The 23,021-nt window shown below is 44.1% G+C and overlaps 1 protein-coding gene across 11 annotated transcripts in view; it reads left to right on the forward strand.

The window, feature by feature from the left end:
• KALRN (kalirin RhoGEF kinase) overlaps positions 1–23,021 on the forward strand; it is a gene marked incomplete at both ends in the record, with an annotated part of 640,695 nt that overhangs the window by 346,256 nt on the left and 271,418 nt on the right. For all 11 annotated transcript variants that reach the window (XM_079705108.1, XM_079705114.1, XM_079705116.1 and 8 more), the window contains 3 exons: positions 1,701–1,875; positions 15,582–15,777; positions 21,843–22,009. In XM_079705108.1, coding sequence (XP_079561234.1) covers positions 1,701–1,875; positions 15,582–15,777; positions 21,843–22,009 — 538 coding nt within the window. The remainder of the gene's footprint in view (positions 1–1,700; positions 1,876–15,581; positions 15,778–21,842; positions 22,010–23,021) is intronic.

The raw sequence follows: 23,021 nt of genomic DNA on the forward strand, positions 1-23,021 counted from the left end.
CATTGGCAGGATGCCTCACACATACCAGTGCACACATCTTCCCTAGGCCTCCACGACTCCTCTGGCACTGATCACCGAAGCACCTAAGGTGGTTTTTATATCATCTCTATGATTCCTAGTGAATGTGACACTGACAGAGATGCTGAACAAAGTGACCAGAAATCACCCTCTTCCTTCTGGAGGCTGGGTGATAGAGAAAGACTGAGGGGAGCTGTCAGAAAGAATAGTCATATCCACCCTCCTTAGCAAATGCATAATACACAGTGTTGAGTACTCCTCTTGAGTTCTTTTCGTAGTTGGGGGAAGCTGTGCAGTAGGGGGCTTTCATGCCCAAATAGGTCAGGGTGAGAAGGGAGGGATCAGAAGCTCTCTAGATGACAGAAAGGGAGGCTCTTGACAAACTGGCTTTATGCTCCGTCTAGAAATAGTGTGAGCTCAGATACCATTGCTTCTGAGACAAACACAGGCCAGAAGGACCTGGTTTTCAGAAAGGCTGCTGATGAGACCATTCAAAACTAATGATTTTCCCCTCTGACTTCTTAAACTGTGTCAGAAACGAAGGTATCATGAAATAATGAATGTGCTTGTTTACTTCAAGTTTTAGGGCTCTAGCTTACTCAGTCAAGGCCCTGTAGAATCTGAACTTCTTGAACTCTGCAGTTTTCCTATTATAATGGACTCTGGAGGTGTCACCACCACCTCAATTGTCTAAGCAGATCAATATGTTTATCTCTTGGTTCCCTCTGTGGCATGCCACCTCCCCTTGCTTCTTTTGTATAGACCCTCTCTGCTCAGAAAGCCCACCCCTCGCATCTACTCAGCTCATCCTTTTCTTCTAACACCCAATTCTGGGCTCATCCTCTCTGAAGCCTTCGTTGGTTGTCCAGCCTCTTGTGCCCTAGCTTCTACTCCACAGCTGGACCCATCTCCAGTCAGCACCTGACACATCACTGTCCTTTCAGGATTAACAGTCATTCATACAGCGTGTTCCTGGTCACAGAGCACGGTCACACATGCCATCTTCTTTAACAGCAAACTGTGCCATGAGTAGGGCAGGGATTATTAAGCCCACTTTACAGGAGGCAACTGGGCCTCAGGGAGGTGATTTCCTAAGGTCACCAGCCCATATATGTCAGAGGGAGACTTAAGCCAGGCTTGCAGCCTCCAGACCCCATGCTTTCCTAAGTATAGCGTGAAGCCTGTGTAATAACACTAGCCCATAACTTTGGCATGGACTTACAAAGGGGATGAATAATTTTGGCAGCCATGATCTCATTTTAACCATGATCCTGTGAGGTAAAACTAGGAAGGATTTTTTTTTTACATATGCCTTAATTTATGTACCCTTATGTATTGTGATATGTGTATTTGTGTATGTGTGTCTTGAAATATGTATATATTCGACTACATAGATGTGTGGAACCATTCTATTTCTGTAACATTTGTGGAGCCCTTTTGCATGCATTATTTCATTTGATCCTGTCACGATTCTGTCTGAGGAATAGGACAGCAGCTAGCCTTAGAGCTATGGTGCTGTGAACCCCCAAGAGGATACAGTAGCTTTGGCTCACCTACTAAGCAGACAGTGCCAGGCTCACAGTAGATTGCCGTCCCCCTCACTCAGACGAGGAAGGCCCCCTGCTCCTCTGTCACTGTGAACATGTCAAGGCCCCTCCCTTCTCTCCCCCGCTCTGCCACAGGGACTCGGCTGTGTCCAGCAACAAGACGCCCCACAGTAGCTCCATCAGCCACATCGAGTCGGTGCTGCAGCAGCTCGACGACGCCCAGGTGCAGATGGAGGAGCTGTTCCATGAGCGAAAGATCAAGCTGGACATCTTCCTGCAGCTGCGCATCTTTGAGCAGTACACCATTGAGGTACATGTGGGGAGGAGGTGCTGGGCAGGTGAGGTGGCCAAGGGCAGTGCCCCGGGAACTGGAAGGACTGCTGTGTAGTAGCCTAAGGGGATTGGAGGGGATTATGCATCCTGATATGTTTCTGGAAATCAGCAAATTCACATTCCACCGTGTTGGATTCCTTCCAGTCCCCCACACCCAGGCTGCCAAGCAGAGCCCCTCGCCTCGCTGTCTGTCTGGGATTACTCCATTGAGAAGGGTTTTGTTGGCTTGCATTGGACTCCTACTTGGCACTTTAGTTCCTGGCAGACCGTGGAGTTGGCTGTTTGGTGACTGAGGCAGACTTGTTGGATTCTATAGCTTCATGAGTAGGAAGGTGATAAAATTAGGTGGTCTCCTCAGCTGGTAACTGTAGATCAGGGATTAGATAGACTCACACAGCAGCCAGGAAGTCAGGAGACACAGGAAGGAAGATCCGAATCCTCAGTTTGCTTTCTGCTTATTAAGAAAGTAAGCATATGTGGAGGACATTTGCTGGTTCATTTCATTGACTCCTCACTTCATTCTGGGAAGGTCAGAATCCGCTGTTCTGGTATATTTATGTCCTCTTTGTGATGCCTATTAATACTGTCTGCCCCACATAATATTCACCTTTTATTTTATTTTATTTTATTTATTTATTTTTTTTGCGGTACGCGGGCCTCACACCGTTGTGGCCCCTCCCATTGCGGAGCACAGGCTGCAGACTCACAGGCTCAGCGGCCATGGCTCACAGGCCCAGCCGCTCCGTGGCATGTGGGATCTTCCTGGACCGGGGCACAAACCCGTGTCCCCTGCATCAGCAGGCGGACTCTCAACCACTGCACCACCAGGGAAGCCCCACCTTTTGTTATCTTCTGCTTTGACACAGTAACTAAAGCCAGGCCAGTAGGGTTTCTGAGGTGTGAAGAGTATTCAACACCTATGGCACTTTGTCCTTTTCAGGGATGGCAAAGAGTTAAATTAAAAGCTATATCTTCTCTTTGCTCCTGGCTGGTGTGTTGTGAAGGAAAACCAATGATCCCTCTACCATTCATTAAAACTTTACTTTGGGCTTCCCTGGTGGCGCAGTGGTTGAGAGTCCGCCTGCCGATGCAGGGGACACGGGTTTGTGCCCTGGTCCGGGAAGATCCCACATGCCGCGGGGCGGCTGGGCCCGTGAGCCATGGCCGCTGGGCCTGAGCGTCCGGAGCCTGTGCTCCACAACGGGAGAGGCCACAACGGTGAGAGGCCCGCGTACCGCAAAAAAAAAAAAAAAAAAAAAAAAATTAAAAAAAAAACTTTACTTTGCATTCCAACCATCTCCTCCTAGTTGGGACTTCTGGGAGTCTGGGATTGATCTTCCCAACAATATCTGTGGAAACTTCTGTGGAACTGGTTTGGAAGGAAAATTATTATTTTTTCAAATGTTGTATGCTCCAATATCCCAATGCCAATGTCATTCGCAATCCCACGCAGGACCAGAAAACTGTCCTGGCAATAGAAGCCCTCTTCTTCAATCCTGAGACCAAAAATGTTTATAATGAGAATCAGAAATGTAAAAACAAACAAACAAAAAGCAGTCCTAAAGCAGTCCTTCCTATCCCTGACTCTCTTATGACCTTTCCCTTCTTCACTGCTATCCTGACTTCCTGGAAGCCACTGCAGCTTTTTTGCTTAAAGATGTCATGTTCTAAAAGGTGCTTTCTGGACAGTTTCCAAAACAAAGGAAAAGATAAGTCTTTAAATTTAGATCTCGATTATCCTTCCAACTCATTCCATAACTTCAAGTAAATTTATTTATGTTTCTTACTTATAATTTATCTTGAATCTACCCCCCAAGGGATTTCAGGTGGCAGACAGTATTAAAACATATATTGAAAGAACAGTGAAAATGCCAGTGGAAAATTAGAGACGTTGGTATGCAGAAAGGAATGAAAGTGGGGTGACAAAGGTAATAAAGAAAGGAAAGAGGGGGCCTGAGTTATTATTCTTTGGTAGTTGGGAGTGAGACTCACCGAAGTAAACAGAGGTAATGTTTGGTTGCAGCAGTGTTGGCGGCAGGCCCTCCCACGGTCTTCACCCACCGAGAGTGAATATATCCCTGCGGGAATTATGTTAGCAGGTGTGGGGATTTGACTGTTGTATTCTTTATCTACTCTCCTGTCATTCCAGGTCCACATCAAAAAATGCTTAAGGGGGAGGAAATAACCTGAGGGTTTGGGTGTTTAAGCTTTATTTGATGAAACGGCTGTGGTTTTGAGGTCTGGGTTGCTGGTTTATTTCCAAAACGGGTCAGTTGGCTTCACTTTGCCACTTGAACTGTACCCCTGACATCAGCCAGGGGCCTCACTCTGGTGTGTTTGCCTGCAGTAATTCTGGGAAAATCCATTCCGAATCCAAAGCATATGTAAAAAGATATTCTTTTTTTTTAAGTTGATTGTAAATCAAATGCTTTAAAATTGGATCCTATTTAAATGTTGCAGTAGAAGAGTTTGATATTTAAATTGTAGAATTTGCATTTCTCAGCCTTTGTTTGTATAAATGTTTGTATAAATGTTTCCCCTCCCACCCTGACAACAACTTGGACAGCTTGGTATGCTGCAAACCAGAACTAGGGAAGTAGTATGAGGGTCTAATAAAATGAGGGAGATAAAAATAATAAACAGACCAAATGAGGGAGATAAAAATGAGGGTGATAAAAATTTAGTTCTGCACCCAGGTTTTAGAAGGGGTCTTGTTCCCCATTTCGGGTGTGGCCCAAACCTTGGGGAAGTGCTGCCTTTCATCTTAGACAGAAATGGAAATCCTGCCAAACCTATGGAAGATTTCTCCTTCAAGTCAGATTGTCAGAAGTTATTTTTGAGGGTGATGAGATTATTTCAAATACCAGCTAGGGTTTCACTGTGAGGATGAAGGGCAAACTTCTAGAGAAGATTCAGAGTGTGAAACTGAGGGTGGTTTCTGTAATGAGAGCCATGCTGGAGCTGATATAAGCCAGGGCAGAGGCTGTCACTGCAGGACCTACAGCTGTGGTTTCCTTTCCTAAAGGAAAGCATTTGATGGACATACTCAGAATTCCTAGGGATTACTGAAAACCAGAGCTGACCTGCTCCCCTGACATTTGGGTAATCGAAGTGTGACTCCTTAACCATGTCACTGATGGCTAGCATGGGCTAATTAATTTTAAAATTAAGGTAACACATGAGTTGCAGCACCAGTCTCGTTTTACTTAATTATATGGCTTCCAGAGTATACCTGGGATGGGGTCAGGGAGTACGCCCATTGAGAGTGAAACTTAACCCACATGTATTAGGCAAATGTTCAGAAACCAGGACTGCAGCTGCATTCCTGACACTCCTTCTTAGACTCCCTGGAGACTAGATGAAGTGACCCATAGCGGAACATGATGCTCTTTAAAGTTTTTTCCCTGTAAGTTCAGCCTCCTATGAAAGATAAGTTATAGGAAACAGTTGTAATGGAAGAGACACTTCACCAAATGCAAATAATGTTTATTTTGCGGTGGTAAGAATATGGATAATTTCTTCTTGTTTTTGATAACTCCATGCATTTCACCTTTTCTACAATTAATCAGAATGATCAGAAAGAAATAAAAAAGTATTTTTAGAAGCAGGAACAGGACAGTGGTCTCCAAACTCTTTTGATTAGACACTCTCTCAATAAAATATTTTTGAACTTGCAACCCCCTATATACGCATCCATATTAATTTATAAATTATATACATGTTATACTGTCACTAATAATCTCAAAATTCACTGTGCCTTTAAGGTGAAGTTTGGCTTTTTCATTAGAAGTTGTAGTTCCGTATTTCAAATAGTCTTCTTGATCAATTTTCAATTATTTTTTGGTTTTGGTCTCTTGACAGACCTGATTAGATTGTCATTGTTTCTTTACCCCATCATGTGGCTGCCAAAGAGTTCAAAGTTCTCTTGTGCTTTCATGTTTAGTATTATCTTCAAACTGTAGTTTCTTTGAGGAACCGTGTTAAGCCACGTCTTTTTGTGAAGGGTAGTTTAGTTAAAACTAGATAATAGATAAGTCCATTTAACTGGGCACATGAAAACAGCAATAATTTGAAATATGCTGAAAGCAACTGAACAAATGAGCCAGTCCACCCCTCTGCATTGTGGTCCTTCCCCCGTCCCTGAGGTGCCCTGCCCACCACATCACCTGCCATGTGTTCCGAGTGAGACTCCAGTGTCAGTACCCTATGAAAGTCCAGGGAAACATCGTATCGTTTTTTATTGGTTTGATCAAATACGTGTGCATATAATATATATGCACATATATATGCTTATTTATATACAGAGAATATTTCTCTCTGTTATCAACGGATAATTTTGTACTAGGAACGACACCAAGAAAGATACTCTATACAAGGGACTAAAAAATAGGCCACAGTTATTATCTTTCTTTTAAATTTCTGACTCTATAATTAAAACCAAAGTTTTCTCAATGTACCTGAAAATTAATCTGCATCATTAACCCAGGTAAGGAATGGAATAGCAAACTATAAATCCATGGAGTTCACATTAGGACAAGCTGGGGCCAGGCTGAGGCTGAGGAAAATGGCCTTCAAGGAGGAAAATTCTGCCTAGAGGAGAGAAAGCTGATTGTAATTTGCACTGGTGGTCTCAAGTCTGCAATTGGTTGTATGCAGAGGCCTTTCACGTTTTACACTTGATAAACATTTAGTGAGCACCTACTATCAATACAACTTGATAAACATTTAGTGAGCACCTACTATGCACCAAAAAATGTGTTGGGCATTGAGGATGAGACAATTCCTGCCATCAGTGGGCTAGTTGGGGAGAACCATAGCAATAGAACCATCCTATAATGTGATCATTCTATGACAGAGAGAAGCTTACAGCTTGATGAGAACACTGAGACAGGAATGCTTAGCTTTCTCAGGCTGCCCGTGGAAGGCTTCCCAATGAGATGACACCTGGAGGACAGGTGAAAGTTGGTGGCTAGGATTTGGCATCTCTGAAGGATGCCATCTAGCCTCTACCAGAATATCTCCAGAGCCCAGAAGCAGGGTTGGGGAGAGGAGGGAGCTCAGGATCTCATTAGTGTGTTGAACCAAGATCTCCACCCTTCTACCCTTTGGTCCTTGTTCTGTTCTCTGAAAAACAGAACAAATCTGCTCCCTTTTATTTGGCAGCCTTAAAAATATTTGAAGATGTTCATCACAGACCTCTTTTCCTTTATCTGAAAAGTGTTGAGATTGTGTAAGTTATTTCTGCAGTCCCCTCTGACTCTAAAACTTCGATAACTACTTCTCTTTATTGTCAGCCCTTTTCTGTGGGACATAGCTCTGATGTACTCGCCGCTTTCTGGGTACACATTGTACCTCTCCTGGTTGCCCCCTGCTGGCTGGGCTGTAGTTAGCCACGGCTGGCTTACACACACCCCTTGGGAGCTGTGTGTCCAGGACCCTGGCGCTCTCCCAGCACAGCCCAGGAGATAGGGGCCTTTTCTGTCTTGCTGAGGCTTGTGCTCCCTTAAAAGCCCCTGGTTGTCTTTTCAAGATACGTGCTTCCAATACACTGACTTTTTTTTTTTTTAACTTAAATGAAAGCTTTTTATGTACTTTTCCTCTCAAATTTTACTCTTTTTTTTTTTTAGGCCCAGTTCTTCAGCTTATCAAAATAAATTTAATTTATTATTGCTATCAGTGTTTCAACAACTTGAAATATTGGCCAGGTCAGGCAGGGCTCTGCAGTGCTTCACTGGAAGTTTTCCTTTGGTGACACAGCCATCAGCCTGCACAGTCATTCCTTCAAAGGGCCACATCATCTTCTAGTCCAATTTCATAGCCCTTTCCTCCATAGATACAGTGTGAGACTCTGCAAATCCTTGCTGTTCTCCATGTTTGTAACATGCCTTAAATGCACCAATTTAGTAACTATATCAAGAAAGAAAATGAGATCTATTTGAGATCAATTTTTGTGGGTTCCCTTGGGATTCCTACAGCATTTTCTAAATGTACCCCAAATCATTTGCAAAGGAAATGTAGAATAAATACAATAAAGTAAACCAAAATTCTCACAAAATAGTTATTTGATAGTTTCTTCTAGACTTTTGTCAATTGGTTTCAGGATCATTGGGAGTTTCCCCTAACATCTTCCTTTGAAAAAAAAAAAAAAGGATTATTTACACAGCTTTAGTATTCCGGCATGTCACTTGTTTTTGGCAAATTATCAAAGATCCCTGATGGAAGCTTTCAGATCATTCTGTAATGGGGTGGGTAAGGAGCTGTGGACCTGAAGTCAGGTGACATTATCAAGGTTCAAATGCTGTCTGCTTCTCCTTTCTGGTAAAGATAACAGGGAACTCAGTAGAAGGAAATGATGTAAGCTCCAGCACTGGGTGTTTAGCTTTCACGGGAGAAAACCCATTCTGACACTCAAGCATTGATAAGTTTTAGAATGGGTGAACAGTATTCATCATAGGAGCTCTTCAACAGAGGAGAGATTTTTTTGAAAACAGAATAGAGTCCTACAAGTCTCAAACTGATTAAGAGGCAAAGATATGGGCAAAATAAAGACTCAAGATCAGTCATGATTATAAAAGATCTCAGTTTTAATCATGATAATGAAAAAAAGAACATGAACTTGGTCATAAAAATTGTGTTCCATTATCCAAATTATCCAATTGGAATAGAAATTAGGTGACCAAACATTGGAACTCATCAGTTACAGTGTTGCAATATGTTCTTACATTTTTTTGCCAAAAATCAAAAAACAGAGTGGATATCTTTACTGCTAAGTCCTTCTGCTTTTCCAGAAAACTCTTGCAGTATCCTCAAAGGTTTTCTTATAGCTACATAAAGAAATATTTTAACTCTTTAGACAGGTTATATATATTTCTAAAACAGAGGGAAATTCTATGATATACTTTTAAAATAATCTGTATTAGAATTCACTAATCCTCATTTATAAATTGATTAACAGAAAAAAACTTAACACTAGACTAGACAAGAAGAAAAAACAGCTATGGTAATTTAGTTTATTTTAGCTTCACAGTGATAATGCATATCAATGTACATACCCATTATAGATAAAATAACCCTTCCCATGCAGTGAGACTGTCTCTTTAGCTGCAATATGTCTTTCCCTATCAGCCAGCACTTGTAGGTCAGTGGAGAATATTTAGCTTTAGCTTTTCTCGTTTTAATACAAATAATGACCTTATATTTAGAACAGAAAGATGTTCATTTGCAATTGACAGCTCATGTATTTCAGAGCATCTTACCACAATGAAATGCCTTGGATCCTTCCTCGCCACTGTTAGTTGGAATGGGACTGGACCTTAATGTACATAACATATGCAGTGTTGATACATACACACACACACACACGCCCTTTGCTGAGAGGCAGTATAGTGCAGTCATTGAGTATGCAGTATTTTGAGTTAGAGTGCCTGGGTTTGAAACCTGTTTCACCAGCTTTACTAATTGTGTGATTTTTAGACAAGTTACTCATTTGGTTTCCTCATCTGAGAAATAGGTATGAGAATAATAATTCCCAGTCCCCATAGGGTTATTAAGGATTTGATGAGTTAACACATAGAACATTTTTAGCAAAGTGCCTAGCACTTAATAAACACTTTAATACATTGTAGTCAGCATTGTTATTATTAATAAAATACCTAAATAATATATATTGGGTTGGCCAAAAGGTTTGTTCAGTTTCTTCCATAAGATGTTATGGAAGAACTCGAATGAACCTTTTGGCCAACCCAATACTAATATGCTGTATATACATATACATATGTATATGTATTTGCATCCAGACTTTAAGCAAACATTCCATCTTATTCTCCCCCATTGTTTCTCTCTGAATTTGTTACCCAGTCCTGTTAGGCAATCCCTGAGTGTTCACGTAACTGCTGTGAGAGCCACAGGCATTTGCGCTTGCCATACAGAGAACGTGCCCATGCAGAGGGCAGGTTACACTTCTCTTTGCCACAGCTTTTGTCCCAGTGTTCAAACCCCAATGCCGGATTGCAGATGTGTCCCCTGTTCATGGCAAAGGCCCCTGGGAAACCAGAGAATTCTAGATAGGTTAACGTGACCTTTATACTGAGTATAAATACTCAGTGTCAATTTTTTTAAACATCTTTATCGGAGTATAATTGCTTTACAATGGTGTGTTAGTTTCTGCTGTATAACAAAGTGACTCAGCTATACATATACATCCATCCCCATTCTCCTCCCTCTTGTGTCTCCCACCCTCCCTATCCCACCCCTCTAGGTGGTCACAAAGCACCAAATTTTTTAAATTTACCAACTCTTCAACAAAAATATCCTACTGGGGGAAGGCTGTGTGGTTTTTTTTTGAATGGGTAAAATATTCCTGGCATTATATAAGGCCACAAACACACAGTTAATTGATCTGTTCAAAGCACATGATTAATTTCAAAGGTTCATGTGAAGTGAAGAAAATGGAGTTATCAGGAGTTTGTGGGGGGTTTTTTAGAGAAGAAAACAGGGGAAAGGTTAAACAGGCACTTCTCTGAAGTGAGAAAAATAAAAAGAAAGCTATCCCCTGAAGTTAGTTCTTGGACCAGCTCTGTTGATATGACACCGTGGTTAAGAGCCCTGGACTTTGTAGTTGAATGCTGAGCTCTGCCACCACCAGCTCTGAGACCATGAGGCAAATGATCTGACTTCTGTGTGCCTTCGTTTCCTCCTAGAGTTGCTATGAGGATGAAATAAAAGAAAATCAAATGCTTAACACTGTCTATCCCATAATAAATGCACAATTCAGGATAGAATCTTCTTTTAACCATGATCATCATCTTCATCATGATCACCAGCATCTGAAACTGATCTGAAGGAAAGGACTACACAGTGATATTTCCAACTCTGCAGCTGATAATAAAGAGCTAAGGTGATGGGAATAGATCATAGGAAGTGGGAAAAGTGGGACAGGTGAGTTCTGTTTCAGGCAGGTACACTTGGGGGTGAGGGGAGAAAGCATTCTCTACACGTAACTCCTGGGAAGGACCCAGAAAATGGGAGGAGCCAGTGAAGAGGGCTTTCTGAGAACAGAGCCCAAGGCTACTGCTAAACCAAGTCCCTTGGGTCAGTTTTTGACCGCAGAATACTGGGTTCAGTGAATCTCATCTGGTAGGAAAGCCTTGGTCTTCTTTTTGAAGTGTCTTCCCATTTCCCACTGCCTCTTATCCTTTCTAAATTCCTGTTCACCTCCTTCTCTGATTTTCCTTATGGCTGTGGCTCTAGAGTAGATAATTGGTAGAATAGAAACACTGGCAATGTATCTCTCATATCCTCACATGCCAATTAATTCAGAAGAGTGAGGCAGAGAGGGGCCACTGGAGCCCAGAGAGGAGCTGAGTGAGCCAGGAGCCGAGATGGAGCTAATTGAGTGGAAGGAGAAAGCAAAATAGGTTGATTGAAAGCTGAATGCCCTGTGGGTACTTTCTATTCCATCTTTCACTCATTTGGTTCAGGCCCTAGTTTCTGCCTAGTACAAATTCTTCCAGGTTTCTTTTCCAAATGGAGTTAGATCACCAGATCAATCCCCAGACAGGTTTTTCTTTTCATGGCTTTGTCTCTGTATTAGCAAATTAGCCCATGTCCCATGTTATGAGATAAGCCGGAGAAAAACGTCAGGTTCTGGGGGTTGTCATGAAGCTCTTCATGACAGAGGGGTGACTTTGAAGGGCATTGAGGACTTGAGCAGACTGGGAGGAGGGACAAGGATGTCTCAGGGCTGCTGGACCAGAGAAGGTGATTGGAGAGGGCAGAACTACCTCTCAGGATCAGGGAGTAAACCAGATGCCTGGTTCACATAACAGAAGAGCATGAGATGGGACCAGAAGGCTAGGTTTGTTCATTAGCTGTAAAGCAAGCTTCAGGTTTGAAATCAAATTTTTTTCTTTAAAAAAAAAAAAAAAAAGAGCCCCTGCTATATGCCAACCTTGTGCCCCAGAAAGCAGGTGGAGAGAGGGAAGCCAATGACAGAATATTCCTGGAGGAAACAGAAAATACTCAGGAAAGAAAATAATTTAAACTCCAGACGACATTCGAAATTCATAAATCAGACTATTTCAAGGCTCTGGGCATTAGTTCTTGGGGATTTGGGAAGAGAGTCAGACATGACTGTACGTAGACCCAGGAAGGGAGGCTTGGAAGCCAGGCTGTTGCATTGAGTAGCTCCTTGAAATTTTCATTCTTCAGGCTTCATGACAGACTTGGGTCCTTCAGCTCAATGGTATTGGGAGGTACGGGTGGAGAAGGGGAAGGAAGGAATATAGAAACACCAGATATAGAATCCTGGGCATACTTCACATTTGCTTTAGGTTCAGATTCCCAAGATACCAGACGTCTGAGCCTCACTCTCCCCAACCAAAGCACCTCACCTTGGCTCTGCCCTAACCAGGACCCTCGACACTTGCCTTTCTGCTCCACAGACTCAGGCCTTGGGACCCTTCTGGGATCTTCCTGCAGCAAACAGCTTCTTCATAGACTCAGTTTCATGAAAACAAAACAAAAGCTAAAATGTAAAGAAAAGGCAGACTCTTCCTTTCATGCTTGTTTTCTTATTTTTATTTTCCTTAAGCTTGTAGACAAGGAAATGGACTAAAAATTTTGTTTGGTCTATTTTCCATATATTATCTGATAAATGACTTATATCCAGCATATATTAAGAACTCTTACAAATCTATAATCAAAAGATAACCTAGCTTTCGAAAAATGAGCAAAAAACTCAACACTTTCTGAAAGTAGATACCAACGGTCAATAAGCATATGAAAATGTGTTCACCACCATGAGTCATCAGGGAAATACAACCTCAAACCATAATAAGATATCACTTCACACCCACTAGCTTGGCTAAAATTAAATAGACTGATAATACCGAATGATGGTGAGCAACTGGAACTTTCACAGGGAATGCGAAATTCCTCTTGGGAATGTTAAACGTACACTTACCCTATGACCCTACAATTGCACTCCTAAGTGACCCTCAAGAGAAATGAAAACCAATGTCCACAGTAAGACTTGTGCAAGAGCTTTCACATCAGCCTTATTCATAATAGCCAAACACTGAAAACAACCCAGGAGTTCACCAGCTAGAGGACGGATACATAAATCACGGTATCTCTATACCATGGAACTCAGCATTAGCAAGGAATGAACTGATACAACACAGATAAATCTTAAATACAGTGTGTTGAACACAGAAGCTAGACATGAAAGAGTCCATACTGTATGATTTCATTTGTATGGAATCTAAGAATCTGTGAGGACAGAAATCAGAAAATGGTACCTGAAGTGGGGCAGGGTCAGGAACTGACTGGAAAGGATGACTCCCTAGGGTGATGGAAAGGTCCTATATTTTGTTTTTGGTGGTGGCTACACCAGTAACTAAACGTGTCAAAACTCATAGAACTGAATTTAAAACTTAAAATTTATGTGTCTTATTATATGCAGATTATACTTGAATTTTTTTTTAAATACAGGAAGGGAAAACATAGCTATAGGCCTAGTCTACAAAGGCCTATTCATTCTATAAGTTATCTCTTATAAATTATAAGTTATCTCTCTTATTTTTCTCAGTTTAACTCCTTTCTCTAGTTAGAGAATGAAGTGCTTTTCAAAGATGGGATATAGGGACTTCCCTGGCTGTCCAGTGGTTAAGACCTCACCTTCCAATGCAGGAGGTGTGGGTTCGATCCCTGGTCGGGGAGCTAAGATCCCACATGCCTCGCAACCAAAAAACCAAAACATAAAACAGAAGCAATAATGTAACAAATTCAATAAAGACTTTAAAAATGGTCCACGTCAAAAAAAATCTAAAAAAATTTAAAAAGACGGGATATAACAAAAACCTGTTTGCCTACCAACCCACTGGTTCCCAGATCCCCAAGGGCTCCCCACAATAAGTAGATACTAGGTTTTCAGGCTGAGCTCAGTGGATCCCTTAGTTGACCTGCAAAGAGGTGGCAGCATGAGGTGAGAACCCACGACAGTGAAGGTAATATTTTTACAGTTCCCCATTTCTGCTTCAAAGAGAGAAACTGCACTTTCAGTGGAGGAAAGTCTTACTGTTAGACAAAGAGTGGAATCCTGTGTCCTGGATGGCAGCCCCTCACAGGGACTGCTCGCCTTTCCCATCCCAGCCTTTATGGCCCCGGCACAGCATGGAACAGCACCATCTCTCAGCTGCATCTTTCCTTCTCTTTGTCCCCTGATGCTCCTGGACAGCAGTGTTTGGTAATTGGGAAGGTTATGCCACATGTCAGCTGGGATGAGACCCAGCATGATGAAAATCACTAAGCTGGGCTCTGGGCCATATGCTTAGGCTGCCTGGGCCATACTGCAACTGTGTGATCTAGGGTGAGGCTTCCATTGCCTCTTCCCAGAAAAGAGGGTGACAGCACCTGTGCCATTGCCTTCACAGGACTACCACAGGGCTGGCCTGCGAGAACAGACCTGAAAACCGTTTTAGAAAAGGTTTTATTTGATTCACGTATCAGGTGGAATTATTATCCAATTCAATACTTCTGAGTTCTTACTATGTGGATGCTAGCAGCGATTGTAAAGGAAGTATAGGATTCCGTCTCTATTTGCAGGCACACATTTGCGAGTAAACAAGGGCACATCACGGGAGTGAAGGCGTAGAGCAGTAACCAATTAGCAAAGTCATCTTAGGGCGAGGGTCTCCTTCACTGCATGCTCAGTCTTCATTAGACTCAGTCATGCCTCAATAGAGTTTAATCTGCTTGGATTTCTAGAGGTAAGTTATACATCTCTACCTCGTTTTGTTACCACTTCCTGGTATCAGCCATTGTAGCCGAGAGAATACTGTACAACAGCACATGGGAACCAGATCAGGGCCCCTGGGTTTGGGGTCTAACCAACTGTGTAACCTCGGGCCATTTACCAGGATTCTCCAGCCCTCTGTTTCTGGTTCTTGAAAAGAGTTAGACTCCGTACTTAATTAATTAATTAATTAATTTTTTTTTGCGGTACGCGGGCCTCTCACTGCCGTGGACTCTCCCATTGCGGAGCACAGGCTCCGGACGCGCAGGCTCAGCGGCCATGGCTCACGGGCCCAGCTGCTCCGCGGCATGTGGGATCTTCCCGGATCGGGGCACGAACCCGTGTCCCCTGCATCGGCAGGCGGACTCTCAACCACTGCGCCACCAGGGAAGCCCTCAGTACTTAATTTCTGAGGCCCTCTCCGATGATGAGATCTTTACAACAACGGTTGTGGTATGGGGGACAAAGTCTTTGCAGTCAGGAGAAGAAGTGAGCAATGTCCCCAGGTCGTGCCCCTCATGAGCAGGGTGAACTCTGAGCAAAGCATTCCATCTGTGTGAGTGAGCGTCAGCTTCCTCTTCTGTGAGATGGACCTGGGGATGTCCACCCTGCCTGCCTCTCCAGGTTACTGTGGGAGTAGGATGAGATGGAGTGTGAAAACCTTTCTAAACCATAATCCATCATGTAAGTGTTTGCTGCTGCTGGTAGACATTGAAACACAGGGAGAGCACTTTTAAAGGCATGCATATGTGGGTGTATGGCACCATGCTTAAACGTAGTCTAGGGGTCAAAAAAGAGATGCAAAGTAGAGACAGTTCTGAAGCTTGGGTTAGTTAATAAGGCTCTTGTGGACCAGTGAGCCTGCACTGATGGTGGTTCCCTCACAGGTGACGGCAGAGCTAGATGCCTGGAATGAGGACTTGCTTCGGCAGATGAATGACTTCAACACGGAGGATCTGACACTGGCGGAGCAGCGGCTGCAGCGCCACACGGAGCGGAAGCTAGCCATGAACAACATGACCTTCGAGGTCATCCAGCAGGGCCAGGATCTGCACCAGTACATCATGGAGGTCCAGGCCTCAGGTAGGCGACCTGTCCCGTGCTCCTGCTTCCGGTGGGGAGGTGGTGAAGACAAGGACAGCAGCTTGACTCCAACAAGCCCTTCCGCTCCACTCACTCATTCTCTTCCCACAGGTACAAGGAACAGAGGTTTTTGACCCCATGTTAATGAAAAAGAAACTGAAGCATGAGAGCTGAAATTGTTTGTCTGAGGTTGCCCGGTTAGGCTATGATAAAAATAGGAATAGGGCCAGGTTCTCCTGGTGCTATGGGGAGAAGGGGAAAAACCAATGATGGAAATTAGCACAGATCCAAAAACATGGTGGTCTGGAGAAATAAACCAGGTGGACTGCAAAGGCCGTCAGGCATCCTTGTGAATTGTATTCAGATGTACGGATGCTGCTGTTCCACCCCTGTGCCCTGCACACACTCCCCTGCCCTGTCCTCCACCGCCAGAGCCGGCTCCTCATTCTAGTCCAGGCCTATCTGTCCTCATTTTTCTTAAAACTGTCTGTGCTTGAGTGTAAGAAGTACTGATAAAGTTTATGGTGAGGTCATATAATTTTATAACTTCTCAAAAAACACATGGCCAAGTTATCCAGGCTTGACTTCTTTTCCTGCTCAGGATTTATTCACTGTTTTTTTTTGTTTTTTTTTTTTTTTGCGGTATGCGGGCCTCTCACTGTTGTGGCCTCTCCCACTGTGGAGCACAGGCTCTGGATGCGCAGGCTCAGCAGCCATGGCTCACGGGCCCAGCCACTCCGTGGCATGTGGGATCCTCCCGGACCGGAGCATGAACCCGTGTCCCCTGCATCAGCAGGTGGACTCCCAACCACTGTGCCACCAGGGAAGCCCTATTCACTGTTTATCCAACAAGTCCATGAACACTTAATGTTACACCTGCCACTTTCTAGAACAGCCTTTGATGTTAGAACCAGAGAGAGCCATAGCTGTCCCCTCGTCCAACTAGTCCAGAAAGAGGAAGTCATTGATCTGGACTCACACCAGTGAAGTGCCAGAACCCAGGTCTCCACACTGCCACCCACCTGGCTCTTCCAGGAAGAAGCAGATAGGGCCTCAAGCCATCAACTCTTTAAAACATGGTCTGTCCACGTCCCTGCTGATTGTGAAGGATATTTAAATCATGAGATTGTCAGGCAGACTTTAGCAGTCAGACTTGACTTTAGGGTACTGTGTTTCTCTTAATGACCTGATAGAGGACATAGCAGCATTCAAAGGAACTTCACTTCTAACCAGAGGAGAGACAATCTAGTAAATTCTGTTTACTTTGGTCAGCATAATCTTTCCTTGAATTTTCATTTGTTGTGAACAGGCTGCAGCTGCCTATGAGACCCAGGCCTGTTTACAGGGTGCAGCCCACACTCCACATAGCTCCAGGAAGCCCCTTCATTCACATGATTATCTGGGGACTATTTCTAAAATGACAGTGCCCAGATACTGTGATCTAACACCTCTGAATGGGACTTGGGCATCGGCAAAAGCTCCTCAGGTGATACCACTGTGCAGCCAGGGCTGAGAACCACTGCTTTTCATCTTGATGGTTAAATCACAGCAGCTGATATCTATGACGTGCCCCAGGGCAACGACTTCCAAATGTGGTCCCAGATCAGCAGCATCAGCATTACCGGAGAACTTGTTAGAAATGCAAGTTCAAGGGCCCATCCCTAGAACCTGCCACGTCAGAATCTCTTGGGGGTGAGGCCCAACAATCTGTTTCAGTAAGCCCTCTAGGTGATTCTGATGCACTAATCCAGGACCACTGATCAGGACCTACTCTAAGTGTGGGCCCTGAACCAGCAGCACCAGCATTACTCTAGAGCTGATTAGAAAGGCAGAATCCCAGACTTACGAATCTGAATCTTCATTTTAACAAAATCTTCAGGTAAATCATGTGCATGTTAAAGTTTGAGAAGCAGTGTTCTTGGCCACAGCTGTACCTTTTCAAGGCCTTATTAGGGAAGGGGCAAACTGTGACTGAGAACCTTGTCTGGAGTCAGGGTTTCACCCTACAACTTGTCCTCATGATGCTCGCCATAGCCTGCTATCCAACTAAGATGGGGAACCATGAGAGAATGCAGACATAGTACCCAGGAGAGAGGCTGTGCAGAGAAACTCTGCAGGGATGCTCATCCCCCATCCCTTCATCCCTCAGTATTGACGTGTCTGGCAGGTGGAGCGCCTCATCTGCCTGAAAACCTGTGGCATGTAGGAGCAGGATGCTGGCGTGACCTTGGGCAAGTGCACCTCTGTCCAAGAGCCAGGTATCCTTGGTAACGGAAAGACTGCCGGGAGCTGGCAGTCCCTGAAGACTGGCTGTGCTTGGCAGCCACCTTAACCATGAGGGCTGAGTGGGTGAAAACACCCCAAGCAGATGGGCTGCCCACCCCCACATATCCTGTTCTAGGAATGAGCTTTGTCAAAAGAGCCTTGATTGGCCTCTTCAGTCTCTGCTCCTCCTCAGCTGGCTGTTCAGTCTGGCATAGCCCGTGAGGCCTCAAGGCTCTCAGGGAAGCTCCCTCTGTCTGCTGCCGTGTGCCTGTCCTGCAGAGGAGGCGTCAACCTCATCTCTGGCTTGGAGGAAGGGAGGGCAGCAACACGCCAGAGCTGGGGTCCAGGGGTGGAGGTTGGAGGTGGACCGAGAGTGGGCCTTACTGAGGACCTAGGTGGCCAAGGAAGGCAGTACTTCAGAGACACCGGACTGAGGCAGTAAATGGGTTGGGCACTTACCTTGTCTGTTTAATGAACTATATTTGAACTAGAGGTAAAATAAACTATTGTCTCAGAAAAAGGACAATTAGCAAAATTAAGAACTTGGTTGCTATTTAACCCTCCAGGCTAAAATAATTAGGGCTTATGCTTTGATTTTTGTAGGAGTAAATGATTTTTATTGGATTTTTATAGGAGAAGTAAGGAATTTCCGTACACTTATTTTTTGGTATGAAGTTTGTAACATTCAGCCAGGTCCTACTAAATCCGCCTGATGTGCCAACAACCCTAACCAAAGCAAAAGCCTTGTTTAAATCAACATCAGCCTTAGCAGTAGTTGGCAAAATAGGAAGTTTCTTTACTTGCTCCTTGTTTAGGGTTATCTACTGGGCCTCAAGTTGGAAAGTGGCAGGGTTTGCTGGAAAGAGTCAACTTGGAGTAAACCCACTGACTGAATTCAAGGTCCAGCTGCACCGCCAACAAGCACTTTGACTTTGGAAGTCCCTGTTCTTTCTCTGTAGACCTTAGTTTCTTCTTTTGTCCAGTGTGGCAGGCAGGCCTTCATTCCTAAAGTCCCCTCCAGTTCTCACTAGCCATGATTCAGCCTCACTGCCCCCATTGGTTATGGCCCAGGTCTTCACCCTAATGTCACCAACCATGTGACTGTTACACATGACCTTAGGAATAAGACAGGAGCTGCGTATCCTGTGCATACGTTGCTTTTGTGGTTTAAAGCGTCAAGTTCTCTCTTTATGCAAGGTTTTTAAGTGAAAACTCTATGGAGTCTGTGGCAATGGTGCTTCAAATTTACTGTGCCTGGAAAATACCCAGACCCAGCATTTAAATGAAGTCTTAAATTAGGTTGTGAGGGGCTTCCCTGGTGGCACAGTGGTTAAGAATCCACCTGTCAATGCAGGAGACACAGGTTCGAGCCCTGGTCCGGGAAGATCCCACATGCCGTGGAGCAACTAAGCCTGTGCGCCACAACTACTGAGCCTGCACTCTAGAGCCTTCCAGCCACAGCTGCTGAAGCCGGCGCTTAGAGCCCATGCTCCACAACAAGAGAAGCCACCACAATGAGAAGCACATGCACCGCAACAAAGAGTAGCCCCTGCTCACCACAACTAGAGAAAGCCCGTGCACAGCAACAAAGACCCAACACAGCCATAAATTAATTAATTAAAAAAAAATTAGGTTGTGAGGATCACTCTTCTCCTTGCACATAGAGGTTAAGGGTACAGCCAGGAGAGAGAGAGATTTCCTTTGTTGGGGTCCCAGCCGCACCTCTCACTACCTGGGTGTCCTTGAGCATGTTACCCAATCTCTCTAAGCTTCACCTTCCTCAGAAGAACGGCAATTATAGGAATCTTATGCAGTCATTGTGAGGATGCAGTGAGAGAAACACAAGCGTGGTAAAAGTTCAGTAAAGCTTGATAACTATTGTATATTTTACTGGTATTCTAGTGCATACTGAATTCTGTTGGGGTTATTTGCGTTCCCGTAGCTTTGGTAGAAGCATGAGGGTAGGGCTCCTCCTCTCTTCTCTTTACGTTCCCGGTATCCAGCAGAGTGGTTATGTCTCACCATAGCAAATTCTCAATGTCAATGTTTACTGAATTAATCAAGAGTGAACATCAGTCTGGGGAAAACAGATATACATAAAAATAATGGGCCACAAATAATTGTACTTGTGTCATAAAAGGAAAGAAAAGGCCTGTGTTCTTCCAAAATGGAAGCTACTCTGGGCTGAAGGAATGTGGATCTGGAGGAAGGGAAGAAAAGTGGATATAAAACAATTGTTCTTAGCCTGATTACACCATCTTCACCTATTTTATTTCCTGTGTTCATCTCACATAAAAAAAAATCAAGCAAGATAGATGAAAATGAAGGGCTGGAGTCTCCGGCCAGGCAGGGAGCCTGTTCTGGATGATCGTCTAAGCAGGTGGCTGGTCCCTTTGATGAAGCACCAGGCTAAGAAAGCCCATTTGCATGTGATGTCGCATGGGTAAGCCATGAGCTTCCCACAGAAAGACACTTTGCCCAAGCCCAGCACACTAAACACCAGAGATGCATGCAGGAAGAAAACGAGCTGGAAAAATATCTGCATTGTGACTGGAAACAGGGATTCACTTCTGCAGGTGGATCTTTTTTTTTTTTTTTTTTTGCGGTACGCGGGCTTGTCACTGTTGTGGCCTCTCCCGTTGCGGAGCACAGGCTCCGGACACGCAGGCTCAGCAGCCATGGCTCACGGGCCCAGCCGCTCCACGGCATGTGGGATCTTCCCAGACCGGGGCACAAACCCGTGTCCCCTGCATTGGCAGGCGGACTCTCAACCACTGCGCCACCAGGGAAGCCCCCTGCAGGGGCATCTTAAATTACATTTTAAAAAGTAAACATGGAGGCCAAGGGTCATCCCATGTTGCCTAGCACTGCAAAGGTGGAAATTTTTTATTTCTTCTTATTTTTTAATTTCAGTCAAGGAGATGCTCTACCTCATCCCCTTGGTAATTGCAGATAGTAACTAGAGGAAGTTGACTGCTAAAAGAACAAGTCATTCTCTTCTCTGTCTCCCACAGATATTTCAGGAGCTGGGCCTTGGAATTATGAAACGGACAGAAAAAATAAACATGAAAAGATACTGAAATTATTACCATGTAACACCAGAAAAAAATTTCCCACTCTCCCATATTGTTCTTATATAAAACACTATTTTTGCTTCTAGAAAAGAATTTCCTTTAGCGTGTACGGACTTTCCTTATATGCCCCCACTGTATCAGGCAGGTGTGTTGGTGGTGGCAATGATGAATTTCTGAGTTGCTTTTTTAGGGGACCTAGGTAGTTGGCTAAGAAAATCACCACTGGCCAACTATTCTCTTCAGAATGGACTTAGCATCCAATGGTAAATTGCATCTGACCAGCTAAAAGAGAGTGTGCCTTTGGTAGAAGTTCCTGAGACAGGGTCTCTGGGGCTTTGTTTTATATTTCCCAATGTGATCCAGAGGCTCGGTTGTGAATATTCTGGGTGTAGGCAAACTGCCCAGCAGGGACTGCTGTATGCAGCCTTGTCTGGGATGGAATCCAGAGGACCACCTCTTTGACTCCAGTTGATAAGGAGCCGATCATCTGTTGAAGAGTTGTTTCCTGACAAAGGATCAGTTAATCCAACAGAGACGGCATGGTTCGAGCATCCCAAACAAAGACCCGTTATGGTGATCTATCCAGTTTCACTGAGGGATATGCAGAGGTTGGGAGGGTGCTGGTGATGGCTATTTCCAGATTCCAGCTTTCATGTGCATATAGAAGGAAATGTAGTCTTTACGGTACTACCTGGTTTTTAATGGTTTACATTTTGTTTAAATCAGGAATTGAGTTAATCTGTGAAAAAGACATTGATCTGGCAGCCCAGGTGCAAGAGCTACTGGAGTTTCTCCAGGAGAAGCAGCACGAGTTGGAGCTCAACGCAGAGCAGACCCATGAGCGGCTCGAGCAGTGTCTCCAACTGCGACACCTCCAGGCAGAGGTCAGACAGGTGAGCCTGACTCTCGTCCTGCAGCCTGGGCTTCCCAGTGGCTGAGTCTGGCCTGGGCCTGCTCCTGGAATGGGGTAAGGCATACAGAGCCACCGGTATAACCAGAATTAGGAAATAGGTAAGTTAAGGAGTGGTTGTATTCGTTTCTGAAAGCTAGGCTGCTATCTACTGACTCTAACCAATAGATCTAATGGTACAATGGCTCAAACTACAAGTGCATTATTTCTCTGACATATAACAATCTAAGGAGAGCACCTCAGTGCTGTTCCAAGTTGCCCTCAGTCACTGAATCGATTCTCTTCCTTTCTATCCTCAGCCCTGCCCAGAGTTCATAGGAAATGCAAAGCCTGTATCAATAAACATATTCAGACTTTAAAGCCAGCTTGATTAATTTGTGTGCCTAGTACAGGACCTGACATATACTTGAGAATCAATAAGGGGTAGCCATCCTTCAGTTCCCATCATTCTTTTCAATGTGTGTGCGGTTCTTATAAGAAAATGTTCTAGTCACATTAAAGCCAATTTTAAAAAGAAAAGAGTACTTACCTGTATGAGACATGATACTAGCTATCTTTCTAAAGGACATCCCTGTACCATTCCTAGGGATCTCTAGGAACATACACACAATGACCAATGATACATTTTAAAAATACTACATATTTATATCATGAACAGACTAAGTGGGAATTTTTAGCATAATTATTGGGGATTTCCTATTTAGACAAAGTGGGATTGAAGAAATACAAATATAATTATAGTTCCTTTAATTGAGTGTTGTGTGCCTTTTATACCTATCTCTTGATCAATCCTCACAACCATTCTGTGAAGCTGATATTACTCTCCTTTCAGAGGAAGTCACCAAAGCTTAGAAAGGTCACCAGACAGGTCTAATGAGGCGAGGAAAGACCTCACACTGAGGAAAGACCTCACCTTCACCCTCCATGGGTGCAGAAGGGCTTCCCTGCAGGGCAGAGCTCATAGCACTTCAGTGTTTTCTCCTTGTGCTCCAGAC

The sequence above is a fragment of the Hyperoodon ampullatus genome (assembly GCF_949752795.1).
Source record: "Hyperoodon ampullatus genome assembly, chromosome: 5".
Taxonomy (NCBI): Eukaryota; Metazoa; Chordata; class Mammalia; order Artiodactyla; family Ziphiidae; genus Hyperoodon; species Hyperoodon ampullatus.